This window comes from Notolepis coatsorum (genome assembly GCF_963971535.1).
Source record: "Notolepis coatsorum genome assembly, chromosome: 17".
Lineage (NCBI taxonomy): Eukaryota > Metazoa > Chordata > Actinopteri > Aulopiformes > Paralepididae > Notolepis > Notolepis coatsorum.
Window position 1 is genome coordinate 39,387,275 of NC_140181.1, and position 26,952 is coordinate 39,414,226.

The 26,952-nt window shown below is 44.9% G+C and overlaps 1 protein-coding gene across 1 annotated transcript in view; it reads left to right on the forward strand.

Moving 5' to 3' along the window:
• Window positions 1–26,420, forward strand: part of LOC311243912 (organic solute transporter subunit alpha) — a gene marked incomplete at both ends in the record, with an annotated part of 43,936 nt that extends 17,516 nt beyond the window's left edge. The window contains 6 exons of the mRNA XM_084333294.1: window positions 11,191–11,342; window positions 14,924–14,997; window positions 15,804–15,959; window positions 22,257–22,368; window positions 22,868–23,120; window positions 25,984–26,420. Coding sequence (XP_084189420.1) covers window positions 11,191–11,342; window positions 14,924–14,997; window positions 15,804–15,959; window positions 22,257–22,368; window positions 22,868–23,120; window positions 25,984–26,420 — 1,184 coding nt within the window. The remainder of the gene's footprint in view (window positions 1–11,190; window positions 11,343–14,923; window positions 14,998–15,803; window positions 15,960–22,256; window positions 22,369–22,867; window positions 23,121–25,983) is intronic.
• Between the last annotated feature and the right edge of the window lie 532 nt (window positions 26,421–26,952).

Genomic DNA, 26,952 nt, shown 5'->3' on the forward strand with positions numbered 1-26,952 from the left:
AGGCTTTTTATACTGGGACTTCCCTTCAATCGATGTCGGGTCGTTTTGAATACTTCTGTTTCTGCCTGTTGTTCCCCGTTGCTGTGCCTCGTCTACTCTCCCTCCAGGACATCTGTGGATTCCCGCTGGTGAAGACCTTGTCCCCCGTTTTGAGCTGCGCCTCGTTTACCCGCTTTACTCTTGCGCTTTGGTGAGTTTGAACCAAACCCTTTTTTGGACGATTCTGTTTTGTGTGTTTTGAAGAACACTGAAGAGTTCTATTTTTGCTTACACTTGACTCAGCTAAGTTGTGTGTTAAAGGAGACACTGAAGATTATCATTTGCTTGCACTGGACTCAGCTGGGGTGTGTGTTTAGAAGAGACACAGAAGTTTATCGTTTTTGTTTTGCACTGACCCTCAGCTAAATTGTGTGTTGTGGTGAACACTGAAGATATCGTTTTGTTTGTTCTGGACTCAGCAAGGGAGGAGGAGACCGCACTGCCTCTGTGTGATGTGGACTGTTATTTACCTCTCTCTCTCTCTCTCTTTTCCACCTCGAGTTGAAGCTGGGAGTATCTGCAGAGCCGCTTCAGCGTCAATACCGTTTCCCCACCTCGAACACCAAGAGGATCTGCAGAGCCGCAGATAACTCTGCTGAAGGCAGTCTCCCTTTGTTTCAAGATTGTTACTTGCTCCTTTTTGACTCTGAAAATAAATACGCCCTAGTATTTGGCTAACTCTGAACTACCTGTCTGTGCCGTGCGTTTGAGGTCGGTTTCAAACCCTAACAAATTATCTGATCGCGATTCCAAGTATTGATGTCCATTGTGGAGCCAACATAATCCACCACACATTATGCGTCAGGAGCATTTGATTCTTCTCAATCCGACCGTTATAACCGCTCAGCTTGAGCAAAAAGAAAAAAATGACCCGGATCCATTAGACCGACGCACAGGCCAAGATACAAGGTTTCAAAGGGTGCTCAATACCGCCGTCTTGCTGGAATGAATGAATGAATGAATGAAAACTTTATTTAACAGATTGCAGAATGGGTACAATACAGTACGGCTCAATACATACAATTGTTAAGGGGATGCAGACCTGAGAAAGACGTTTGTCTTGTTTCCATCAGGGTCCCCCATTTTCAATTCATATAGACATTTATGACATACTCAACATACATGACATTTATGGCATAGGGACATATAGGTATTTAGTACTGATACATTTGTGACATAAACGGTATTCAAATATACAGTACTGTTACCCCTAGATCCTGACAGAGTATATACATATGATGGGGAGGGGACTGTACATTAGGAGGGGGTGGGTGGGTGGGAGAGAAATATACATACGGTGGGGAGGGAATATATACATGCGGTGGGGAGGAGACTGTCTATTAGGAGGTGGTGGGGGTTTTGGGCATTTACGGTGGCCAGTTTCGAATTGCAGCCTCCCGTAGGTGCTCTTTAAGAGCGGTTTTGAATGTGTGCAGGGATTCACATTCCTTTACAGCTTTGGGTAGGGCGTTCCACATTGTTGTGGCATAATTGCGAAATGTGTTTAGTCCCTTGTTTGAGCCGAATCTGGGTTTAACATGATTTGTTGAGCTTCCTCTGGTGTAGTGGTTGTGGTATTCACTGACCTTTGGGAAGTATTTTGACATGTACATGGGCACCCCGGTCGTATAGTGTATCTTGTAGACCAGGCCCATTGCAAGTTGCTGTACTCTGTCGTCTACTCTAAGCCATCCTAGGTTGTCAAAGTGGGCAGGGGTGAGGTGGGTTCTGGGGTTCAGGTCAAGTAGTAGTCTGACCAGTTTGTTTTGTGATGTTTGTAATTTTGTTTTAAGCGCCTTTGAGGTGCTTTGGTACCATGAGGTGCACGCATAGTCATAGTACCCTTGAATGAGTGCTCCTGCCAGAGTCTTCAGGGTATTCTTGTTTACCAGAGAGGAGATCCGGTACAAGAAACTAGTTTGTTGGTTAACTTTTTTTATTACATTGGATGCCATTTTGTCACAGGAAAGATTTGCCTCTAGGATGGAACCCAGGTAGGTAATTTCGTCTTTCCTTGTGACAATATTGTCACCCACTGTAACTGAGAAGCCGTCGGTCTTGCTGAGTTTGTTATTTGAACCGAAGAGAATGGACTCTGTTTTGCCCATGTGTAATGATAGTTTGTTATCAGCGAGCCATATGCAGATTTTGCCTAGTTCCGAGCTGAGGGTTTTTTCAACCTGCAACTTGTTCTTGTCAGAGACCAGCAAGTTTCAAGTTTCAAGTTTCTTTAATAGTTGTCATACAGAAGTACAGAATACTTTTATACAAAATGCTTCTTACTGTTACGCTCCAGAGACTGTGCAAGACAAGATAAGTATGAAATAAAATAACATAGTATAGCATGTAAATTAGAAGTAAAAAAAATGAGGTCACAGTGTTCAGTATAGACATATGTACAATGTTCGATGCAGAATAGACGTAACTGAGTTACCATATAATATACAATACTGTGTAGTGTACTAATATACAATACTATATAGTGCAAGGCAGAAATAGGATGAGGTGCAATTTAGGTACAATTTACAGTAGGTGTACGAGTTGTAGTGCAAATCCTTTATCAATAAATATAAAGTGTGTTTGTGTGATCTAAAGTGTGGAGAGTGGGTGCTGCAGTGTGTTGTTTGTTTAAGTGAGTGTGTGGGTGTGTGTGCTGTGTGCATTTGATGGTTGTTGCATAGTGTTTATTGTTCGTTTAGCAGCCTGATGGCCTGGGGATAGAAGCTTCTTCTGAGTCTTTCTGTGCTCGCCTTAAGACTCCGGTATCGCTTGCCTGACCGCAGCAGTTCAAAGAGGCAGTTGTTCGGGTGGCTCGAGTCCTTAATAATTCTCTTAGCCTTCCCCTTGCACCGCTTGTTGTAAATGTTCTGGAGGGTGGGAAGCCCCCCTCCAATTGTGCGTTCGGCTGAACGTGTCACTCTTTGTAGTCTGCTACGGTCTTGTGCAGTGCTATTCCCAAACCAGGAGGTGATGTTGCCAGTCAGGATGCTCTCTATTGTGCATGAGTAGAAGTTCCTAAGGATCTTCTGACTGACTTGGAACTTCCTTAGGCGCCTGAGGAAGTAGAGGCGTTGTCGTGCCTTCTTCACAACACTGTCAATGTGTGTGGTCCATGTCAAATCCTCGGATATGTGGGCTCCGAGGTACTTGAAACTGTTCACTCTCTCAACCGGTGCCCCGTCGATGCTGAGGGGGCTGTAGTCCTTGACCCCCGACCTCCTGAAGTCCACAATCATCTCTTTTGTTTTGCTGACGTTCAGGGAGAGGCAGTTCTCCTGACACCACTTTGACAGGTTCTCTACCTCTTCCAGGTAGGCCCTTTCGTCGTTGGCAGAGATCAGGCCCACCACTACTGTGTCATCAGCAAATTTGATGATGGTGTTGTTGTTCCGCTGTGCTACGCAGTCATGTGTGTACAGGGAGTAGAGGAGGGGGCTCAGAACACAGCCCTGGGGGGCCCCTATGTTGAGCGTGATGGATGAGGAGGTGCAGTTGCCTGCTCTTACCACCTGGGGTCTGCCCGTCAGGAAGTCCAAGACCCACTGGCAGAGGTCATAGTTCAAGCCCAGGTCCCTGAGCTTGGCTATGAGTTTGGAGGGGACTATGGTATTGAATGCTGAGCTGTAGTCGATGAACAGCATTCTCACATAGTTCCCCTGCCTCTTGTCCAGGTGTGATGCTGCTGTGTGCAGCACATGGGCTATGGCGTCCTCCATGGACCTGTTGGGGCGATATGCAAATTGCAGAGGGTCCAGGTTGATGGGGAGGGAGGAACAGATGTAGCCCTTCACTAGCTTCTCAAAGCACTTCATGGCTATGGAGGTGAGGGCTACAGGGCGGTAGTCGTTGAGGCAAGCGGGCGTAGATTTTTTGGGTACAGGGATGATGGTGGACTTCTTCAGACAGGTGGGGATGACAGCCTGTTCCAAGGACAGGTTGAAGATGTCAGTGAATACCGGGGCCAGTTGGTCGGCACAGGGCTGAGTCGTCCGCAAACAGGAACAAGTTGCAGTCACAGGCTGACGACATGTCATTTGCATAAATTAGGAAGAGTAGCGGTCCTAGTATGCTTCCTTGTGGAACACCACAGCTCACTGTGAGGGGGGGGGGGGATAGAGTACCGTTTACCTCTACCATCTGTTCTCTCCCCTCCAGGTAGGATTGCATCCAGCTCACTGATAAGCTATCAAAACCAATTGCTTTTAGCTTGTCCATCAGACAATTAAAAAAAGAAAAAAAGAAAAAAAAATCTAACCCTAACTAACCATACTGTCATGTACTTGTCCTAATAAACTAACCTACACTGTAGCACTCAACACTTTGATGAACATTGTTACTCAGCTGATAGAGTTGTGCCCTTCCTGATGGCTTGTCGTACAGAACTTGTAAGTCGCTTTGGATAAAAGCGTCAGCTAAATGACTAAATGTAAATGTAAAATGTAAATGGAGTGATTGACAGTGTCGAAGGCCTTTTGTAAGTCCAGCATGACCATGCCGCAGTATTTGCCCGCGTCCACCTCTTGTTTGATGTGGTCGTTCAAATAGAGGAGGCATGTGTCAGTGGAGTGGGACGTTCTGAAACCAGATTGGAATTCGTAGATTAGATCTTTTTCCGCCAGGTACTTTTCGACCTGTTCGTAGACTATTTTCTCCATGACTTTCGAGATGGAGGTAAGAATAGAAACAGGGCGGTAGTTGCCTGGGTCTAATTTGCTGCCCTTTTTGTGCAGAGGGGTCACTCTCGCAATTTTGAAGTCCTTGGGGACGTGCCCCTGTTTTATAGAGAGGTTTATTATGTGTGTGATGACTGGGGTGATGGCGGCTGCTGCGTCTCTGAGGAATTTGGAGGGGATGTTGTCATGGCCAGTGGCCTTGTTAGGTTGGAGGGCGCTCAATTTTTTGAGTACCTCATCGGTTGTTACCATTTCAAGTTTGAAGTCGTCTTTGTGGACCCCTAGGTTTTTGTAGTATGCTACTATGTGTTCTACCCCATAATGCCCTGAGTGGGAGGGTAGTTTGTTTACCAGTGTTGTGGCTATGTTTGTGAAGAAGATGTTTAAGTAATTGGCTACATCCAGCTTGTCTGTGATGAGCGTGTTGTCCGTCTTTATGTTTATGTTTGAGAATCTGGTTTTAAGTTTTTTACTGCAGCATAGTTGATTATTGAGTAATTTCCAAAGTTTGCGGGGTTTGTTTTTGTTTTCCTCCATTTTGTCGTTGATGAAATTTCTTTTTGCGGTTCTGATCATGGTGTTTACGTCATTTCTTAGTCTGTTTCTTTGAATTTTTTGTTCAACCACGTGGGCTTGGAGTTCACTGTTTGAGCTTTTGGAAAGCTTTGTCTGACTTTTATGAAGTTCAGAGCATTTTTTGTCTCTGGTTTTCATAGCGGCCAGTATTTCAGTGTGCATCCATGGCTCAGCGCGATTTTTAACCCTGGTGGTTCTTATGGGTGCCATGTTGTTGAGTATTGCTGTGAATTTGGTTTTGAATCCAAGCCATGTTTCTTCAACCTGTGTACCACTGAGTTCATCTGACCAGTCCAAGCTCTCCAGTTCTAGGTTAAAGGCCTCTCTAGAGTAAGTTTTGAGGTCTCTAGATGTGACTGTTTTGTGACAGCCGGCCTTCTGTTTTAGATTTTTGCGGGTACAGAAAATCATATAATGATCACTTAACCCGCATGCTATCACCCCTTTATTGGAGATCATGGACTTGTCAGAGGTCAAAATGAGGTCAATGGTGGTTTGTGTCGAATCACACCTTGTGGGTTGGGTGATTAGCTGGCTGAAACCGTGCAGATCAGAAAATCTACTGAAGGCCTTGAAGACGGGTGCTGCTTTACGCAGCATATCCGTGTTCCAGTCCCCAATACGAACTTTTTCTACCCCCTCCACCCCAGCTAAACACCCATCAAGTGTGTCATAAAAGCCACTTTGTTCTGGCGGTCTATAGATTGTGCCTACTAGTACTGGTTTCACCTTGTCTAATAAGATTTCAATCCAAACAGTTTCAATTTCATCATGGTTAAGGTCAGTACGGTTGATGTATTTGGTATCCTTGCGTATATACACACAGACGCCACCTCCATACTGGTTTCTATCCCTCCTGACTATTGAGTAGTTTTCAATTTCAATCTCTGGATCCTGTACAGATGAGTCTAATTTTGTTTCTGTGAAACACAATATGTTAGCCTTACCGTTTAAAAACAACTGTTTGATTTCAGCCAGTTTAGGTCTCAGGCTATTTGTATTAAGATGGAATATGTGAAGTCCATTTTTGCTGGTAATCAGATTGATGTCGTCACACTTGAGGTAACTCTGATCATTTGTGTCCTGTCCTGTGGTGGGGGGAGGGGGGGCGTTGTTGCTGTTTGTGCCGTGAGTGGGGAGGGGGGGAGGGGGTGATCCTTTGTCCTTTGCTGGAGTCTGTATTCCTCTGTGTGAAAGCCCGCGATGTGGGGGGGGGGGGGCTGGTTGTTTACAGATGTGTCTGTTAGTACTCCGTTGTGGGGGAGGGGGGGTGCCTTTTGTCCTGGCCCCGGCCCGGGTAGACTAGCTGGCATGGCGGGGCCAGCCGAGCTAACCGTCGGGTCCTTGGTGATCTTGATGTCCCGCGCCGCTCTCCAAGTCTGCTGGGGCTTCGGTGAGGGTATGTCGCCGCTTGCTGGTCGGCTGGTGCAACTGCTGGCTGAAGCGTCAATTGCGTGGATGCTGTTGATCTCCGGCGCGGTGTGAGGAGCGATGCCTCGCTGTTTTGTCCCCGCAACGTGCTGGGCGCCTCGGTTGTGAACCCCGGTTCCTTCCATCTCGCTGTGGCCTCTCGTGGGTTCTTTTGCAGAGGTGGTAGAGGAGGAATGTTGCCGTTGATCATGTCGTTAGCCGCCGTCTGTGTGGGTAGCAGTTGATCTGTTGTGCTGGCGAAGCTGGCTGCCGCTTCTTGGGTCAGCAGATCTAACTGTAGTCTCTGGTTCCGTGTCACTACGGGACCAGGGTTCTGATGTATGTCACCCGACATGAGCAGATATAATAAAAACATTGATCTCTTATTACACTTGCCTGTTGGGGGTAATTTCTTTCATTCCGGATTCGCAGTAAGTACTGTGTGGATAGTCGTGGCTCCGAAGGCTGGATGTTTCCTCTCCATGCCCGTTAACAAGTAGAAGTCGCAATGGGACTGCTGATTTGCGTTTTCGCTACCCTCCACTTCTGTCTGGAGTTGTTGCTTGAGTTGTGAATTCAGGTACAAGTCCATAATCCACAGGAGGGAAAGTAGAAAATGCGCAAAATGCTTTTTTGTTGTTGATCTGTTGCGTTGGTTACGGGAGCTGGGTAAAATGCGACCGTCCATGATGAATACCGGATGCGGCCGGTATTGCACTTTGGCGACCTCAGACTCATTCCCTATGGTAACAACAGGCTCCCTGGGTGGATAATGAATAAAAATATCGGAAAAAAGGAAAAACAACCCAGAAGACAGCCTCATGTAACCATACACATACGAGGCTTTTTTGGACTCCGAGAAGTAATGTGAAAACTGTACGGAGATTCCCCCCGTACATTATCACGTAGACTTCACAGGTCGTTAGGGTCTCTGGGCTACGTCTTGATCAGACAGGCCACATAGAGCCCCCACGACTCAACTCACCTTTCGAGAGGGGTCACCAGATATCTCCCCGTTGTCGTGTGTTTGTTCGTTCCTAGTCAATCTGTCACATGACAAATTCCCGACCCGTCGGGAACCGACTCCATGTGAGGACCTCGGAAGCCTGTTGACCTAACACCAGGGAGAAAACCTGGCCGTTCGCTATCTTTTAACATCAGTAGCGCGGTCAACGGTCTCAAGGAAAAAACAGAGCCCCTAGCAACGCTATAGGCGATGGAATGGCGAATAGACACAGCAGAATGACGGCGCGAGAGAGAGGACACACACATCATGTTTACACAACACACACCTGGGGTCTGTCTGGCACACTCTCAATTAAGCATAAGAATAAAAGTAATCTCATTTTAACGAATGGGTAATGCCGTTCGACTGAACGGAACTTATTGTCAAATATTATTTCCTATTTAATCAAAAAGGAACATTACCCACGTGTTGCCCTGATTGCCCCGGTGTGTCGAGTGGAGCGGTGCTCTTGCTGCTGGTCATATCAAGCTCTTTTCCTTGGGTGAGGCAGTAAAAGCTCTCTGGACGTCTTCTTTATAAATACATCCAATGACACACACGCCCAGCAGCGGTGTCTGCTTGTCCGCCGATGCGCTCGTCTACCTATAGGTAGAAACTTCTGGTCAGAGCGCACACGACACAAGCCTAAGTCCCGCGGGGCCGAGGTAATTAACCCTAGCGCACTGAGCGGGGGGTACAATTCTGGGTCCCCAGTCTGACCAGAGGGGGACACACCAGGGAAGACAAACGAGTCTTCCCCCTGGCTCGAAAGAGGCTCTCTCTTCGTGGGGCATGGGTAATTAGCCCCAGCACGCCAAATGAGGGCTTCACCTTTACAGGCTGCCCGCTCCTCATGCCTACCGATTGCTCGGTGCGATGAGCGACAGCCTCGATGCCACCTGACACAGCGCCCGGGATCCAACCTTGAGCGCAGGGCGGCTCGAGCCTTCCACCGACCGCACGCTGTCACCCTTCAGCAATCCTCCGGAGAGGAATCGCCGGTCTGCTAGGAAAACTCCATGACGAGCGGCGGACACCAAGCGCTTCTCTTTCTGAACGCTGAAAAGGACTTCGGTGGAATATCCTTACATCTCTAACTAACTAAATTAAATCCTGTATTCACTGCTGCGGATGCCTATGAGCAGTATTTTCGTGTGAAAAATTAGGAAGGGTGAGCATGGCCATGGCCACGCCACTGGGATATATACTAGCCGGAAGTGGGTGTGGCCAGGTAGATGTAAAGGTGCATGAGAAAATCCAATGAGAAGTCCAATAGGCAAAGCAAGACGCGAAGCCAGTATGAAATATAGCGGTTTGTTGTCATATAGTTCCTTAACTCATTCAGCGCCAGCGATTACCCTCATCCCTGTAGTCAATGGGCCACGCTTTAAAAGATAGGCATTTTCACTGTGCATCACAATGTTTGCAGAGCTATATCTATATTCTATATTATAGCTATGGAGACAATACTATGGCTCATTTGACAGTCACTATCTCTCGTCCAACATGTAAAAAAGAGTAAATTTTTTCATGTATACGTTCGCGTGTTATCCCGTGGTGAATATTGTATCGTTTCAGAGTGATCCGGGCTAATTCCTGGAAGCTGCGTTAAGGAGCGCTTTGTGCATTTTGCGAAAGTCGTTCGCGTTCCTCGCCTGGACACGATATTATTTCCAAATCAAAGGTATATAATATGTATTATGTTTCATCATGAAGGCATCAAAGGGGGGGGGGGGTCGTTTTGTGATGCTCTGATCGTCAGCAACGGCATACGTTTTGAATAGTACATATGTTGATTGTTGCGATCGATGTGAAATCATTGTACGATCAAAGTAGGATTGATGTCATATAGTCCTTACCTTTGATAGGAGGTATTGCAAAAAGAATATTCCAATTGTCTGAATGCGATTTCCAGTATTGATGTCCATCGGGTCCCTGACATGAAATGGCACAAAATATGCATCAAGTGTGTTACACACGTTCCAAGTTGCTCGAATGAAGCGTTTCACTTGGCTGTGTCTAAATTCTCCGCCCGGACCATATAGAATGTAACACACAGTGTGAAATAAGGTTTCAAAGGGTAGGCGATACTGCCACCTAGTAGGATTTGGCCGGTATTGCACTCTCGGGGTCTCAGAATGAGTTCCAATGATAACACAGAGGTCCGTGAGAGTGTATAGAATATTAAAATCGTAAAAAAGAAAAAAACTGCGCTCAACCGCTGGCGAGATAACCCGAGAAATCTCGGGGTTGGCGCAGAAAGTGTTAATGCCAAAATCAATATTCAAATGCTTACCCTTTTTATTTTTTTTACCCATCCAAAAATGTGCTTACATCAGCATAAGAAATAGTTTATAGAAATAATAATCCTAAGGGCGGCTGGGTGGCGCAGCGGACATTGCACTCGTCACCAACGCAAGAGACCGGTCTCGAATCCGGCTGTAAGCGTTGCCTCCGGCTTGGGCCGGCCATCATACTGACTCAATTGGCAGAGTCAGCGGGAGGGAAGTCGATGGGTGGTAATCTGGTCATTGTAAACAGCGACTCCTACAGGTCGGTCAGGGCGCCTGCACAGCAAAGACAGGAGATGGCGGGGGCAGTGTGAGCCTCCCACACGTTACACCTCGCCAATGAGAGTCCACGCTGGCAGGTGAAAAGAAGTGGCTGGCTGCCTCTACATGTATCGGAGGGGACATGTGATGGGCTTCTACCCTCCATACGACCGGCCAGTGGGGGGCACATGTGAGCAACGATCAGGACAGGGGAGGGAGAATTGGCACGAGAGGAAATTGGGATGGGAGAAAAATCACAGAAAAAGGGGGAGAAAAAGTAGGTACATTCTTTTTTTTTATAATAATCCTACATTCATTTAGAAAATGTGTTATTGTCAGACAGAGATATTTAGTCATGAGAACTTTAAGAAAATCTACATACCTCACAGCTCTCATTAACCGCCAACTGAAACTGTGTGCGCAAGAAGAATGAAGGTTCTATTATTCCACTGATAATCATTGAAACGTCGAAGCCCGAGTCAGGACAGAACATTTCCGTTCAAAGCACCATCATCATCATCATCAACGTCTTGTTTTTGAATGTATTCTAATGATTACAGACATGCATCATCCTCCCCCCATGTCATAGGCAGCAGCTCTTCCCCAGTTTGTTTTGAGCATTGATGTCACCATTACTAGAAGTTTGGGCAAGGCTATCAGACAGATATGTCTCGGTAGTCTTGAGCCGGGTAAAGGCACTCGCCTCCCATGCGAGCGCCCTGGGTTTGTTCTCCAGCAGTGGAACTCAAAGGTTTTCTGAAACGTCAATATATTACTTGTGGCTGTATAACATAATGTACAATATGTACTTTTTCACCTGTGGTTTCCCCTGGGGGCTGTACTACAGCATTCCAGGACAATGCTGTGCACAGGAACAATGCATGCGTGATGTGTCGATTTGGATGAAAGCGGGTGATCTGTTGGTTTGCATCAGTGATCAAGGATGAGCTGTGGCTGTTCCTTATCCCCGCTGGCCTTGCTGTCATCCTATTGGCTCTCTTCCTGGAGGAGGTGGGCTTCTTCCTGCGGCGTGTCCCGTCCACCCGACGCAGACGCCTCTCCCTGTGGATCCTGGGAATGTACCCGGTAACATGACCCCCCTCCCTCTCCACTTCAACTTCACACAGCTCAAGGGGTTTCTATTGCCTAGAGGCCGCTGTTTGATGGCATTACAGATTCTATCTTTAACCTGAAACTTGCAGTTACTTAAAAGTTAAAAGGTTTTCCATACAAAAGGTGTGAGAAGTTGTACTTTGGAAGATCAAGCCTACCAAATGTAAAAGCAAGTAATCATAGCCAGCATAGGTGGACCAGCAGCCACTGAAAACCTCTAGAGGTCAGTGCATCAGGTTTGACCACCGCAAAGCATTGACATACAAATTAGTCTTATAGAAGGTGTTCTACCTTTGATACCACAGCATTCTACATTCAACCTTGTGCCCGCAACCACATCACAGCAGTGCCTAAATCGTTGTTGATAATTGTTGCTAAAACTGTGATTACTGTGATATTCTGGCACTACTGTGATACGGCTGAAGGCACTAGGCTGGAAGTTCTCGGAACAGGAGATCATGATCTAGCAACGACCTTGAGTGTATGATCGCTATTATACCACAGTTTAGGTTTAGGTTAAGAAAGGGACAGAGCACATTAATAAGACATTTTAAAAGAATTCCATTCATATCAAGGAAATCTAACTTTTATACTCTTTGGTGGATGACTTAATTTTACCAGAGTACTATTTTATCACTTTTAGTAAAGGAATTGTGTACTTTTTCCAACACTGTCAATGGAATCTCATTTGATAGTCTATTTATTGAATTATGTATTTAGTAGGGTACTAACCCAAATACTTTTTTTTTTAAAGATCTACTCCAGATCCATTTGCAGCATCTCTACACCTTTACCTTAGTTGGGAAAGTCAGAGTAACCAGGTGGTTCTAGTTAGTTGGTTAGGAACCAATGTTTTCTTTTGTTTTTTTATTCATAGTAGATGTGGTAGACCTTTCGGTCACATAAAACAAATTGGTTCGCTTTTATGAAAAGGAAACGTGACTCTTGAATTTATTATGGTCGTGCTTGAATTATAATTGTTGTCATGGATTATTTTTGTTGGTAGGTAGGCTATTTTCTTTGGCTTGTCTAAACCTAGTCCCCACTTTGTTTAGTAATGTGTGTTGCTGCGGGTACTCAGTTGTATAGTTATATTCTGTGGTAGAGAATAGCTATGGCAACTTTTGATCCCGGACGAGCCCCCATGTCACACACAAAGGTCTATACATGTTGTATATAATTGTGTATATGTTTTAAAGATGTATGAATTTACACTATTATGGTAGCTGGACTGAGTTGCTGTGAATATCAACCCGTCCAGCAGGTGCCTTTAGCACGGGTCCCGGCAGGAAGAAATAATAAAGACGTTTTCCAAAAGTAAATGGGTATTTTATTTATATATATAAAGGAAGGGGAAACAAAACCCCTAACATAACTTGACACAAGGGGAGGGGAGTACAAACAAGGAGAACAGCAAACAAACAAACAGTAAACAATAACCCTACTCTACTAACCCCATCAGGATGGGGGGAAAACACGGGTGAGGCGCTGAGACCCAGCATCACAGTGCCGTACAGAAAAACAGACCAGCAATAGTACCCCTATGCTATTAAACCCCTCACATGGGAAAAGCACAGGGACAACCCTGGACACACACAAGTGACCCAGTGTCACAGCAACACAGGATTATAGAAACACATTACAAGTATGGTTGGTAAAACTGGGGAAAAACCACCCAGCCACACAATATAGAGACTCAGAAAGAGCTTCTATCCCGCCATCAGGATGCTCAATGACAATTAACACTATGTAACAAACCATCAAACACACTCACAGCACACACACCCACATGTACACACCCACTTTAAATGGACAACTCACTCTAGCACCCACTTTACACACTTTAGACACTAACACACTTTATATTTATTGGCAACTCATACCCAATTGCACATAGCCAAGCTTTGCACCTTACCTTACCACCACAAGGTGGCACCACAAGCTACCTCATCCCATTTATATTTATATTGTAATGTAACTACTCTGCATTGTATATTGTACATTATGTATATTGCATTTTTTTGTTTTGTTTACACTTGTTTAAGTACTTGACTTTCTATTTTATACTTATTATACTTTTATAATTAACTATTTTTACCTAGCACACTCTCAGGAGCAGAACAGAAAGAAGCATTTCATACAAAAGTATCCTGTATTTCTGTAGTACAACTAATAAAGAAACTTGAACTTGAACTTGAATATCTACACCACAGGCTATTTACCAAAACGCATCTGAAACCATCGGCGGGATCCACAAAGAATGGATTGCACGGTGCTAATTGCACCCTTACTTACAATTCATTATGAATTGAAAATGGGGAACCCTGATGTAAACAAGACGAAAGTCTTTCTCTGGTCTGCATCCCCTTAACAATTGTGTGTATTGAGCCGTACTGTACTGTACCCATACAGTACGGCTCAATACACACAATTGTTAACACTTTGGGGCAACAGCTGGTTTAGCCATCTTTGTACTTAGTGTGCCACCGCTGTAAAGGATAGGGATTTACACTGTGCGTTGCAGTGTTTGCAGGGCTATATCTATATTCTATATTATAGCTATGGAGACAATACTATGGCTCATTTGACATTAACTATCCATCGTTCAACATGTGAAAAATAATACGTTTTTTTCATGTATACGTTTGCGTGTTATACCGTGGTGAATATTGTATAGTTTCAGAGTGATCCTGGCTAATTCCTGGTAACTGTGTAATGGAGCAATATGTGAATTTTGCTAAAAGAATTCACGTTGCTCGCTTGGACACACTACTATTTCCAATTCAAAGTTATATAATAGGTATTATGTTTCATCATGAATACCAGGAATTCCAAGGCAGTTTATAATCTTTCAGGACATACATCAATACCTACCCAACCTTCAGTGTATGCTGAAGCTAAAGGTGTCAAGTTACAACATATTGGACTATGATACTTTCAACCTATTAGTGACATCACACATGCAACTCAGATTTCAGGGAAGTACTGTTCAGAGAGGCTCTACCTCTCCAGGGGAAGAATGTGACAAAGGAACTCTGGTGACAAGTTCTGCACAAATAACAATCTGTAGTATAGTCAAAGTCCCAAATAACAATCTGTAGTATAGTCAAAGTCACAAATAACAATCTGCAGTATAGTCAAAGTCACAAATAACAATCTGTAGTATAGTCAAAGTCACAAATAACAATCTGTAGTATATTCAAAGTCACAAATAACAATCTGTAGTATAGTCAAAGTCACAAATAACAATCTGTAGTATATTCAAAGTCACAAATAACAATCTGTAGTATAGTCAAAGTCACAAATAACAATCTGTAGTATATTCAAAGTCACAAATAACAATCTGTAGTATAGTCAAAGTCACAAATAACAATCTGTAGTATAGTCATACCTCCAAGGGGAGTCAACCATAAAAAAAAAACACAGGGCGGATCTTTAAGGAGAATATTCAGTCAATATAGCAGTTGATATACAAATGTGATTGTTTAAAAGCAATCCTAAAAGTTGTATTGTACCAATGTACCATGAACCTGACCTTGGTCCTTCTTGTTTAGGTGTTTGGCCTGACCTCCATCATAGCGCTCTACATCCCCCGGTCCTCCTCGTTGTGTAATTTCATTGCTTCACTGTGAGTTTGAAGCATTGATAATATACACTCTTTTCATACCAACTGTATATCACCCAAACAAAGGCATTGTATACTTTATAATTCTACACTGAAGAATCATCTTCTCATTGAGAGGTTTTTCCTCATTTTCATTGAGGTTTAAAGGCAGGGTTGCTGTTCACTGTGGGCTTGGGAAGCCCAGTGAGACATGTATTGGGCCATACAAATACATTTATTTTGACTTGAAGGACTTTGTTGGAAAGTGCTATATATCAACTGATACTGGTCAAATTTTGTTTTAAAAAGCACAATCAGAACTAGTCAAAAAAGAAATTATGGTCAATAATTGCCATTTGTGTGACCTTTTGATAGGGGGTGTGTTGTTTAATAAGTGGCAAGTGAACAGCAGAATAATAGCTGTAATTGTAAAATAGCAAGGACTATTGTTTAAATAACAGATATTATGTTGTGTTATAACCCCCAACACTCATGACAGCCTACTATTTTATCATCTGAAGATAGGCAAGTCTGAAAAGCTCAACCTGTTTTATGCACGTCATATCATTCAGTATTGACGTCGACTGATTATATGGGTGGGGGAAAAATTGGATATCTGTATCAGCCAATATCCCAGTTTTCGACCACATCAATGCATCTACGCAGCGATATAGTTATTGATTCCAATAACACTAACATTTCAATAACAAGTTTTAGTTTAATTTAGTTTCCTTTAGTTCCAATCAATGAAATTCACTTTAAAATATATGTTGCAGATACTAGGCTACATTTAAAACATTGTGTTTGATCTTGTTAATGTTGCTGTGCAGATACCACTCCATGACACTGCTGAAGTTCATGGGGCTCATCACGGACTTCTTCGGAGGAAAGGCCCGTATGCTGGGCATCCTGGCTGGGGAGCGAGTCTCTCCAGACCCATTCCCATGCTGCTGCTGCTGCTGCCTGCCCATGATAGCCATCAACAAGTAGGGCCTACAGTAACAGAACACTGTTCCTGCCTGTTCTCCTCATCCGACCTTAATCCTTTTAGATGCAAATCACTTCTATGACAGGTAGGGCTGACCCCTATTAGTCGATTAGTCGACTAATCGGTCGAAAGGAGCCGTAGTCGACTAGCCAACCTCTTAGTCGAATACAAAAAAAATATATATATATATATTTTAGAAGCGTGGCTAACGCTAATGGCACGCATACCAGAGGCTAACTGCCTACGAAAACAGGCACAGAGGCACTGAAAGAGGATTTCACCCATCTAATGAACACACTAGACTAGACAAATATCACGATGTATCCATCAGTGGACCAATTGCATGCTTTTGCAGAGGACAAGAAGCCTTCAGTCGACTCCTTCAGACATTAAGCACCCCCCACAGCCCAAATGGAATGATACATTTTTTTTTTATTGTACATTAAAAAAATTAGTATAGGCCTATATATATATATATATATATATATATATTTTTTTAGTCAACCAATAGTCGACTAACGGCAAATGTTGGCCAATCATAGTCGACCATCCAAATCCTTAGTCGGGGACAGCCCTAATGACAGGCGATGTCACCAACTCACTCACTCCCTCACTCATTCATACAGTCACTCACACTTAACCACTCTGCCCCTGGTGGTGGCTCACATGCATGGCGTTTTGTGTCAAATCAGTTCAATCTATGCATGAGTGTTTCACATCTGTGACACTGTGTCCTTGTTCAAATACATATGTAGTGCACCCATACAATGTTTTGGCTGGAACCATACCAGGTTTTGGCTGGAACCATACCACATTTGGCTGCAGGGACGTGCACAGGACTTTAGAGGGGCCGGTGCTCAAAGGCTGAAAAGGGCAAGGTCTGTGTGTTTTGTAACCAAGCGCGCAAGACCGATTTTTAAGGGCCCTTTTCAGGCGGGGGGGGCTCCCTTTTTATGCTTTTTGGGGGGGTTTGGTGATCAAATATTGAACTAAAATAAATCAGTGCAGGAGCTCACATATCCTTGAAAGACACTTTTATCACTGACTTAAAAGGCCCATACATCTCCATAAATGTTCAGGGGGGAGGGAATAAGTGCTTACCCTACAGACCCCAAGAAGTGCTGTATATTCTGTATTGTTTAATATAAATGCATTTTTTATTCCAATCCCGATTTGTATTTGAGATTCCCAAATCCCAAATCATCATCATCATCACCACCCACGCTATGCATAAAATATATAGGTCCGCGGAGAGGCACGCTGAGGAGGCCATGCAAACTGCAATGGAATATGGGGCATCTCTCTCTCTCTACCTAATATTTTGATTCTATCCTGACATTTTTCAGTTGGAAGGGCAGTCTATATGCGTAACGGTAAAAAAAACACTGTGTGCACGTGCCGGCTGGAACCATACCACATTTGGCTGGAACCATACCACATTTGGCTGGCCTGGAACCATAACACATTTAGGCTGGAACCATACCACATTTGGCTGGCCTGGAACCATAACACATTTAGGCTGGAACCATACCACATTTGGCTGGCCTGGAACCATAACACATTTAGGCTGGAACCATACCACATTTGGCTGGCCTGGAACCATAACACATTTAGGCTGGAACCATACCACATTTGGCTGGCCTGGAACCATACCACATTTGGCTGGAACCATACCAGGAGAAACTCAGACAAACTAGAGATGTCTGCAGGACAGGAGGCACACTCGAAATAAAGTTTAGCCAAAATCTTCACACATCCACTGCAAAAAGGCATATTGTTTTTTTCTCCTATATTTTCTGAACATCTCTAAGGGTTCTAGCTTTAGGAGAGAGTGGTGCTTGTTCACAAATACTGACTGAACTGTCCTGGAGCAAAGGAAGAACATAATGAATTCTTAAAATGGATGGCATTCCCCTTTAACACTTTGGATGCCGGAGCGATATGCGTGATGTGTGGTTAAAAGGCCAGCGTTCTAAAGTATAGGAATACGTGGCGGTATTTGCAGGGCTATAACTATATTCTATATTATAGCTATAGATAGAATACTATGGCCCATTTGACATTGAGTATCTATCGTTCAATATGATCAAAAGAAATACTTTTTTCATCCATACATTCCCGTTTTATACCGTGGTGAATATGACTATAGTTTTAGAATAATCCTGTCTAATCCCAGAAAACGACGCTATGCAGCAATACGTGCAATTCACTAAAAACGTTGTCATTTCTCGCCTGTACACGCTACTGTTTTGAAATCACATATTACTAATTTACTATATTATCGGTATTATGTTTCATCATGAATGCATGAAAGGGTGGGGGGGGGGTCGTTTTTTGATGCTTTGATCGTCACCAACGGCACACGTTGTGGAGTAACGTTACACACATATATTGTGATTGAAGTGAAATCATGGTTGGATCACAGCAGGTTTGATACCATATAGGCCTTACCTTCACTAGGATGTGCCCCAAAAAGAATATTCCAATTATCTGATTGCGAGTCCCAGTATTGGTGTCGATCGTGTCGCCAACATAATCCGCCACACATCATGGGCAGAGAGCTATTCACATTTCTCAATCCGATCGGGACAACCGGTCCCCTTGCCCGACCAATAGAAATCTGACCGGAGACCTCTGATCGAGCCACAGGCCAAGATATCATGTTTCAAAGGGTGCTCGATACTGCCACCTGGGTGGATGCGGCCGGTATTGCACATTGGCATTCTCAAAATGAGTCCCCATGTTAACCCAGATGTCCGTGTGTCTGTAATGAATGGAAATATCGAATAAAAGAAATAACGATGAAAACCCGACTATACTCGGGTTTTCAGGGGTCCTGGCACTGAACGTTCGGCGAGTTAACCCGACTATTATCAGGTATGGCGTCCAACACACATAGACACAGTCGTAAAAAAGGCGAACCAGCGCCTCTACCACCTGAGACAGTTAAGGAAGTTCAGAGTATCGGGGAAGATACTCCAGTCCTTCTACTCCGGAGCTGTAGAGAGCATCTTGACTGGAAACATCACTGCCTGGTATGGAAACAGCACGGCACAGGACAAGAAGGCCCTACAGAGAGTCGTGCGCTCAGCCGAGCGTACCACGTGTATTGCACTACCTCCCCTGCAGGTTCTATACAACAAGAGGTGCAAATCCAGAGCCTGCAGAATAATGAAAGACCCCCACCACCCCAATAACAGCCTGTTCCAGCTGCTGAGGTCAGGCAGACGCCTGCGAACCCCAGCTACTAGGACAGAGAGGCTTCGGCTCAGCTTCTTCCTCCAGGCCATCAGAGCCTTGAACAATGAACACTGAGTGCCACAGAGCACTGAACTTCTCACACACAAGCACACACACGCTGTGCACGCCCACACACTAGCAGCCACTTTAACATGAGCAGGCACACACTCATGCCGCACACACCCACACACGGTGCTTGACTATGTCTGTACTCTGGTAGAAGAAACAATCCCCTCCACCACAATTAAAATCTACCCAAATCAAAAGCCCTGGGTAGACAAATCCGTCCGTGAGGCTCTGAAAGTGCGCACATCAGCATACAACACCGGGCTGGAGACAGGCAACATGGAAGAACACAAGATGGCAAGATACAACGTCAGGAGAGCAGTAAAAGAGGCAAAACGGCGTTACAGGGATAAAGTTGAACTTCAGTTCGAACAGGCTGACTCTAGAGGCATGTGGCAGGGCCTCAGAACAATGACAGATTACAAAGGCACCTCCCTCAAACTGAACAATGACATCTCCTTAGCAAATGATCTCAATTCCTTCTATGCGAGGTTTGAGGCTGTGAATAAAAACACCAGCCTACAAACCACGGCAATGGGGGGGGGGGGTCTGCTGATGGAGACTCAGTGTTCAGGGTAACAGAGCATGAGGTGAGACGGATCTTTAAAAAAGTGAATATCAGGAAGGCAGTAGGACCGGACGGCATCCCCGGCCGCGTCCTAAAAGTCTGTGCCGACCAACTGGCCCCGGTATTCACTGACATCTTCAACCTGTCCTTGGAACAGGCTGTCATCCCCACCTGTCTGAAGAAGTCCACCATCATCCCTGTACCCAAAAAATCTACGCCCGCTTGCCTCAACGACTACCGCCCTGTAGCCCTCACCTCCATAGCCATGAAGTGCTTTGAGAAGCTAGTGAAGGGCTACATCTGTTCCTCCCTCCCCATCAACCTGGACCCTCTGCAATTTGCATATCGCCCCAACAGGTCCACGGAGGACGCCATAGCCCATGTGCTGCACACAGCAGCATCACACCTGGACAAGAGGCAGGGGAACTATGTGAGAATGCTGTTCATCGACTACAGCTCAGCATTCAATACCATAGTCCCCTCCAAACTCATAGCCAAGCTCAGGGACCTGGGCTTGAACTATGACCTCTGCCAGTGGGTCTTGGACTTCCTGACGGGCAGACCCCAGGTGGTGAGAGCAGGCAACTGCACCTCCTCATCCATCACGCTCAACATAGGGGCCCCCCAGGGCTGTGTTCTGAGCCCCCTCCTCTACTCCCTGTACACACATGACTGCGTAGCACAGCGGAACAACAACACCATCATCAAATTTGCTGATGACACAGTAGTGGTGGGCCTGATCTCTGCCAACGACGAAAGGGCCTACCTGGAAGAGGTAGAGAACCTGTCACAGTGGTGTCAGGAGAACTGCCTCTCCCTGAACGTCAGCAAAACAAAAGAGATGATTGTGGACTTCAGGAGGTCGGGGGTCAAGGACTACAGCCCCCTCAGCATCGACGGGGCACCGGTTGAGAGAGTGAACAGTTTCAAGTACCTCGGAGCCCACATATCCGAGGATTTGACATGGACCACACACATTGACAGTGTTGTGAAGAAGGCACGACAACGCCTCTACTTCCTCAGGCGCCTAAGGAAGTTCCAAGTCAGTCAGAAGATCCTTAGGAACTTCTACTCATGTACAATAGAGAGCATCCTGACTGGCAACATCACCTCCTGGTTTGGGAATAGCACTGCACAAGACCGTAGCAGACTACAAAGAGTGACACGTTCAGCCAAACGCACAATTGGAGGGGGGCTTCCCACCCTCCAGAACATTTACAACAAGCGGTGCAAGGGGAAGGCTAAGAGAATTATTAAGGACTCGAGCCACCCGAACAACTGCCTCTTTGAACTGCTGCGGTCAGGCAAGCGATACCGGAGTCTTAAGGCGAGCACAGAAAGACTCAGAAGAAGCTTCTATCCCCAGGCCATCAGGCTGCTAAACGAACAATAAACACTATGCAACAACCATCAAATGCACACAGCACACACACCCACACGCACACACTCACTTAAACAAACAACACACTGCAGCACCCACTCTCCACACTTTAGATCACACAAACACACTTTATATTTATTGATAAAGGATTTGCACTACAACTCGTACACCTACTGTAAATTGTACCTAAATTGCACCTCATCCTATTTCTGCCTTGCACTATATAGTATTGTATATTAGTACACTACACAGTATTGTATATTATATGGTAACTCAGTTACGTCTACTCTGCATCGAACATTGTACATATGTCTATACTGAACACTGTGACCTCATTTTTTTTACTTCTAATTTACATGCTATACTATGTTATTTTATTTCATACTTATCTTGTCTTGCACAGTCTCTGGAGCGTAACAGTAAGAAGCATTTTGTATAAAAGTATTCTGTACTTCTGTATGACAACTATTAAAGAAACTTGAAGAAACTTGAAACTATGGCCAAAAAGGAAAGGTCACTTTAAAAATAGTATAACAACAGTAACAGTGTATTGCACTACCAAAGGACCCAGCATGTCCTATATGCTCTGTAAATAACTATGTACAGATACCGAGATGTCCCACCATGTTACCTGTTACCTGTTTATTGCACAATGTTGTTTTTTATTGGATTCTATTATATGTTGTACCACTGTATTGCACATCGTTGCGGGCAAGACCACCCGCATTTCATTGTATACTTGTATGCCGTGACAAATAAAATTCTTGACTTGACTTGACTTGACAAAGTGTTAAGATCAAGACTCTTGTTTGACATCTTTAGTTACATTTCTTTCGCCACAATATTTGGACCAGTCCAACACTGTGAACTATACTTAGAATATAGAACACATAGTAAACAGATTAACTGGTATGTAATACGTTCTTGTTCTCCCTCTCTCTCTCTCTCTCTCTCTCTCTCTCTCTCTCTCTCTCTCTCTCTCTCTCTCTCTCTCTCTCTCTCTCTCTCTCTCTCTCTCTCTCTCTCTCTCTCTCTCTCAGGTCCAGCCTGGGGTGGATGATGGCTGCTGTGCTCCAGCTATCTGTGGTCAGAAGCATCTTGTTTTTCATTACACTGGTCCTCTGGACAGATGAGCAGTATGACTACGGTGATGTGAGTTAAACATGCACACATCAACCTCAGATTATTGCCATTATTCCTATTAATTATTGCCATTATTTTCCATCTATCTTACAGTATCAACATTAAATGTATTCAACAAGTGAACATACATGTACCAAGAGTGTATGAGTCAGAGACCCTCAATATATTGAAACAAGGGAGAAAATTAACACTAGCCAACTAGCGTATACGAACCAGCTAGTCTAGCTGGCCAAAAACACCTAAGCTAGGCTAGTGGTCTGTATCTAATTCCATTCATTTGTGCTAAGCTAGGCTAGCTTGCAGCCGGATAACTTTCTACTGAACGCACACAGAGGAAATTGGTATCTATCTTCTTGTCTGACTCTGGAGAAGACTGTAAACACATTTCCCATAATGTTGGCATGTTCCTTTAACAAATTGACCGGCAGATGCAGCTCCAATCCAGACAGCTGTGGATAAGGTAAGTAAGGGATGAACCTAACAAAGTTCTTTCTTATCTCTCCGCCAGGTAGACTCGGCCAATCCCAATCTTTACGTGAACGCCATCATCTGCGTGTCAACCTTCCTGTCTTTCTATGGCCACCTGCTGTTTTACAAAGCCACCAAGAGGGCGCTGCATGGCTACGGCCTGAGGGCCAAGTTTGTGTGCATCATTGTGGTGCTGGTGCTGTGTGGCCTGCAGAGCGGTATTCTGGAGACCATGGGTGCTCTGGAGGTCTTCCCCTGCTCCCCACCCTTCTCCGTCCTCACCAGGTCCCAGTGTAAGTCACAGGGAGGACATGACACCGTGAATCTCACCCCTTCCCGTCTGGCTTGGGATAACTGACTGAAATGTCTTATGGCAAACTGACATTATGACATTGTATGTTTTAGGTATTTCTCTATGCAATAGAATAGAAGTCCTAACTGTAGCAACCATCTAACTTCCTGAGCCTGATTACAATCCTAACTGTAGCAACCGTCTAACTTCTTGAGCCTGATTACAATCCTAACTGTAGCAACCATCTAACTTCCTGAGCCTGATTACAATCCTAACTGTAGCAACCGTCTAACTTCCTGAGCCTGATTACAATTTGAAGTCATATTTGTGTTACAAGTGCCTTCAGACTGGCCATGCCAAACCACCGTCTTTTTTTGGGGTCATATTCCCAGATATTTTGGTGAGACAACCCTCTTGCCTTACGTCTCTAAGGGAACCCACAGTCCCATTTGCACACTATCTTATTGCATGCAGATGTCACATAAATTAACCTGGACTTGACTAATTAACCCAGGGTAGTAGGTTCCCAAGTAGCAACACAGACACAGCAGATGAAGGTAATCTTTATTTGCACCAAAACTTTTCTACAGTCACAGACAGTATGAAGAGTTGGGAAATGTCCCTTTGAGATTCAACTGCCTAAATGTCTAACTACTCTTGTGCCAAGATGGCACGAGTTAGTACACACTCTTATTAGTGGCGTCACGGTTACGTGAGCCCTTTGCACAATGTAGAGACCTATGTGAAATACTATACGTATCACGTCCAACACAGGGACCCCCAGGTGGTGAGAGCAGGCAACTGCACCTCCTCATCCATCACCCTCAACATAGGGGCCCCCCAGGGCTGTGTTCTGAGTCCCCTCCTCTACTCCCTGTACACACACGACTGTGTGGCTCAGCGGAGTAGCAATACAATCGTCAAATTTGCTGACGACACAGTGGTGGTGGGCCTGATCTCTGCCAACGACGAGAGGGCCTACCTGGAAGAGGTCAAGTTCCTGGCGGGATGGTGCCAGGAAAACAGCCTCTCCCTGAACGTCAGCAAAACAAAGGAGATGATTGTGGACTTCAGGAGGTCGGGGGTCAAGGACTACAGCCCCCTCAGCATCGACGGGGCACCGGTTGAGAGAGTCAACAGCTTTAAGTACCTCGGAGCCTACATATCCGAGGACTTGACATGGACCACACACATTAACAGTGTTGTGAAGAAGGCACGACAACGCCTCTACTTCCTCAGGCGCCTAAGGAAGTTCCAAGTCAGCCAGAAGATCCTTAAGAACTTCTACTCATGTACAATAGAGAGCATCTTGACCGGCAACATCACCTCCTGGTTTGGGAATAGCACTGCACAAGACCAAAGCAGACTACAAAGAGTGACACGTTCAGCCGAACGCACAATTGGAGGGGGGCTCCCCACCCTCCAGAACATTTACTACAAGCGTTGCAAGGGCAAGGCTAAGAGAATCATTAAAGACTCCAGTCACCCGAACAACTGCCTCTTTGAACTGCTGCGGTCAGGCAAGCGATACAGGAGTCTCAAGGCGAGCACAGAAAGACTCAGAAGAAGCTTCTATCCCCAGGCCATCAGGCTGCTAAACGAACAATGAATGAACACTACACAACAACAACCACCAAACGCACATAGCACACACATCCACACGCACACACTCACTTTAAACAAACACACTGTAGCACCCACTCCACACACTTATAGCACACACCCACTTTAAACAAACACACTGTAGCACCCACTCCCCACACTTTATATTTATGGATGAAGGATTGCACTACAACTCGTACACCTTACTGTAAATTGTACCTAAAATTGTACCTCATCCCATTTCTGCTTTGCACTAGATAGTACTGTACATTAGTACACTGCATAGTATTGTGTATTGTATATTATATGGTAACTCAGAACATTGTACATATGTCTATACCGAACACTGTGACCTCATTTTCTTCTTCTAAATTCATGCTATATTATGTTATTATGTTATTTGATACTATCTTGTCTAGCACAGTCTCTGGAGCGTAACAGTAAGAAGCATTTTGTATGAAAGTATTCTGTACTTCTGTATGACAACTATTAAAGAACTTGAACTTGAACTTGAACTTGAACCATTCTGGTTACACAGCACCACAACAAGCCACAAGGGCTAAGCTAATGCTAACAAGCAGGTTACACACACTCGATGGCCTGCAAACAGTGACTCAGCATTCAGTTATCACAGGACTCTGTAAGTAAGCAAATGGTTATGTATCGATTACACTACTGGCAAGTATTTCATACCACTTAATGTAAATAAAATCTGAACTATCCCTTTAAGATTAAGATTAAAAGATTAAGATTAAACTGGACTTTGAAGAAGTCTTTATTCATTGCACACATTGACAATGTCATCATGCAGCGACACACGCATGCAATTTTCTTTCGCCGATGAAATTTAGTCTCTGCGCTTGACCCATCCCGTCATCCTTCCCCCAAGGGCAGCCGGGAGCAGACATGGGCTGCGGCGTGGGGCCGTGCCCGGGGACCAATCCAAGTGCACCTGTCCGTCTTTGTCAGGAATGTGACTGTTAGCGATCTGTTCTGCATGTTTTTCCATTTGGGTTTATATTCTGGAGGGGAAACTCTTGCGAGCACGGGAAGAACATGCAAACTCCACACAGAAAGGCCCGGGAGATACCCCACAAGCGGGAATCAAACCCTGGACCTTCTAGCTGTGAGGCGACAGTGTTAACCACTACACCACCATGCCGCCTTTAAAGTCCTAAATAGAGAGTAGCATCAAAGGTCTGCTATGGGAATACCAGATAAATGTCCTGTGTTAACCTCTTATTTCCTTTCTTTTACCTCAGTAATCTACCATTATTCTGTGATCGTGGAGATGTTCTGCATCGGCCTCTACGCTCGCCACACCTTCCGCAAGGTGGAGCCCAATGTGGAGGAGGACCTTGCGTTGGAGGCGCTGGATAAGGCGGTTCAAACGGATAATGTTTTGATGTCCGGACCACCTAACAGCCCCTGCACGCCATCAGAGGGGCCTTGGCCCGGTCTGAGCCTCTCGGGCACCTCCAATCCGGGTTACAACAGCGACAGCGAGGACAGCCTGTGCAAAATTGAGCACGCCCCACTCGATGGCTTCCCTTTCCCACGTCAACACAAACCTCACGACTCCGCCGGGACGGCGATGGACCACTGTTCTTCAAGGAAAACCGGCTGTTTGGATCTGTCCAAGATAACTGTCACAGCTGATATTAATTACAATGAGTCTAAGGATGTCACAGTTGTTTAAACAGTTTTCCGGTTAAGCGTTCTTCAAAGCAAATGTTTTTATTGTTGAGTTTTCTCTCTTTATATGTATAAGTGCCCTGTGGTGGAACCGGACTCATCAATTATGTTGTAGATGGATCTTCATGATCAATATAGATTTAATAATAGTAAGAACACATAATATATTATATATAATATATATATTATACAAGATTAATGTAGGTTAATGAGCTTGGCTAAGAGGAGTGCTCTCGTCATGGCCGCTGGGAGAACACTCCAGGAGACAAGGGAACAGGTAGAGAAGGGTGGGCGCCGTAGCCCTTGAGTTAAGCTATTGTTTGGGGCAACCAATGGGGATTCCTCCACAGCCCAAATGGCAGTGATCTGTCTTCTCCGGGACTGTGAGGAGATGCACAGTTGAAGTGACGGGAAGCTCTACATGACATAATTTTAATCCTCTTGTTTTCACCACTTCAGTTTCACATGGCTTCTCAGCTCTTCTGGAGCGCTCTCTGCCTGTGAAAGGGTTAAAGTTCTCCTTTTTATGGTTAACT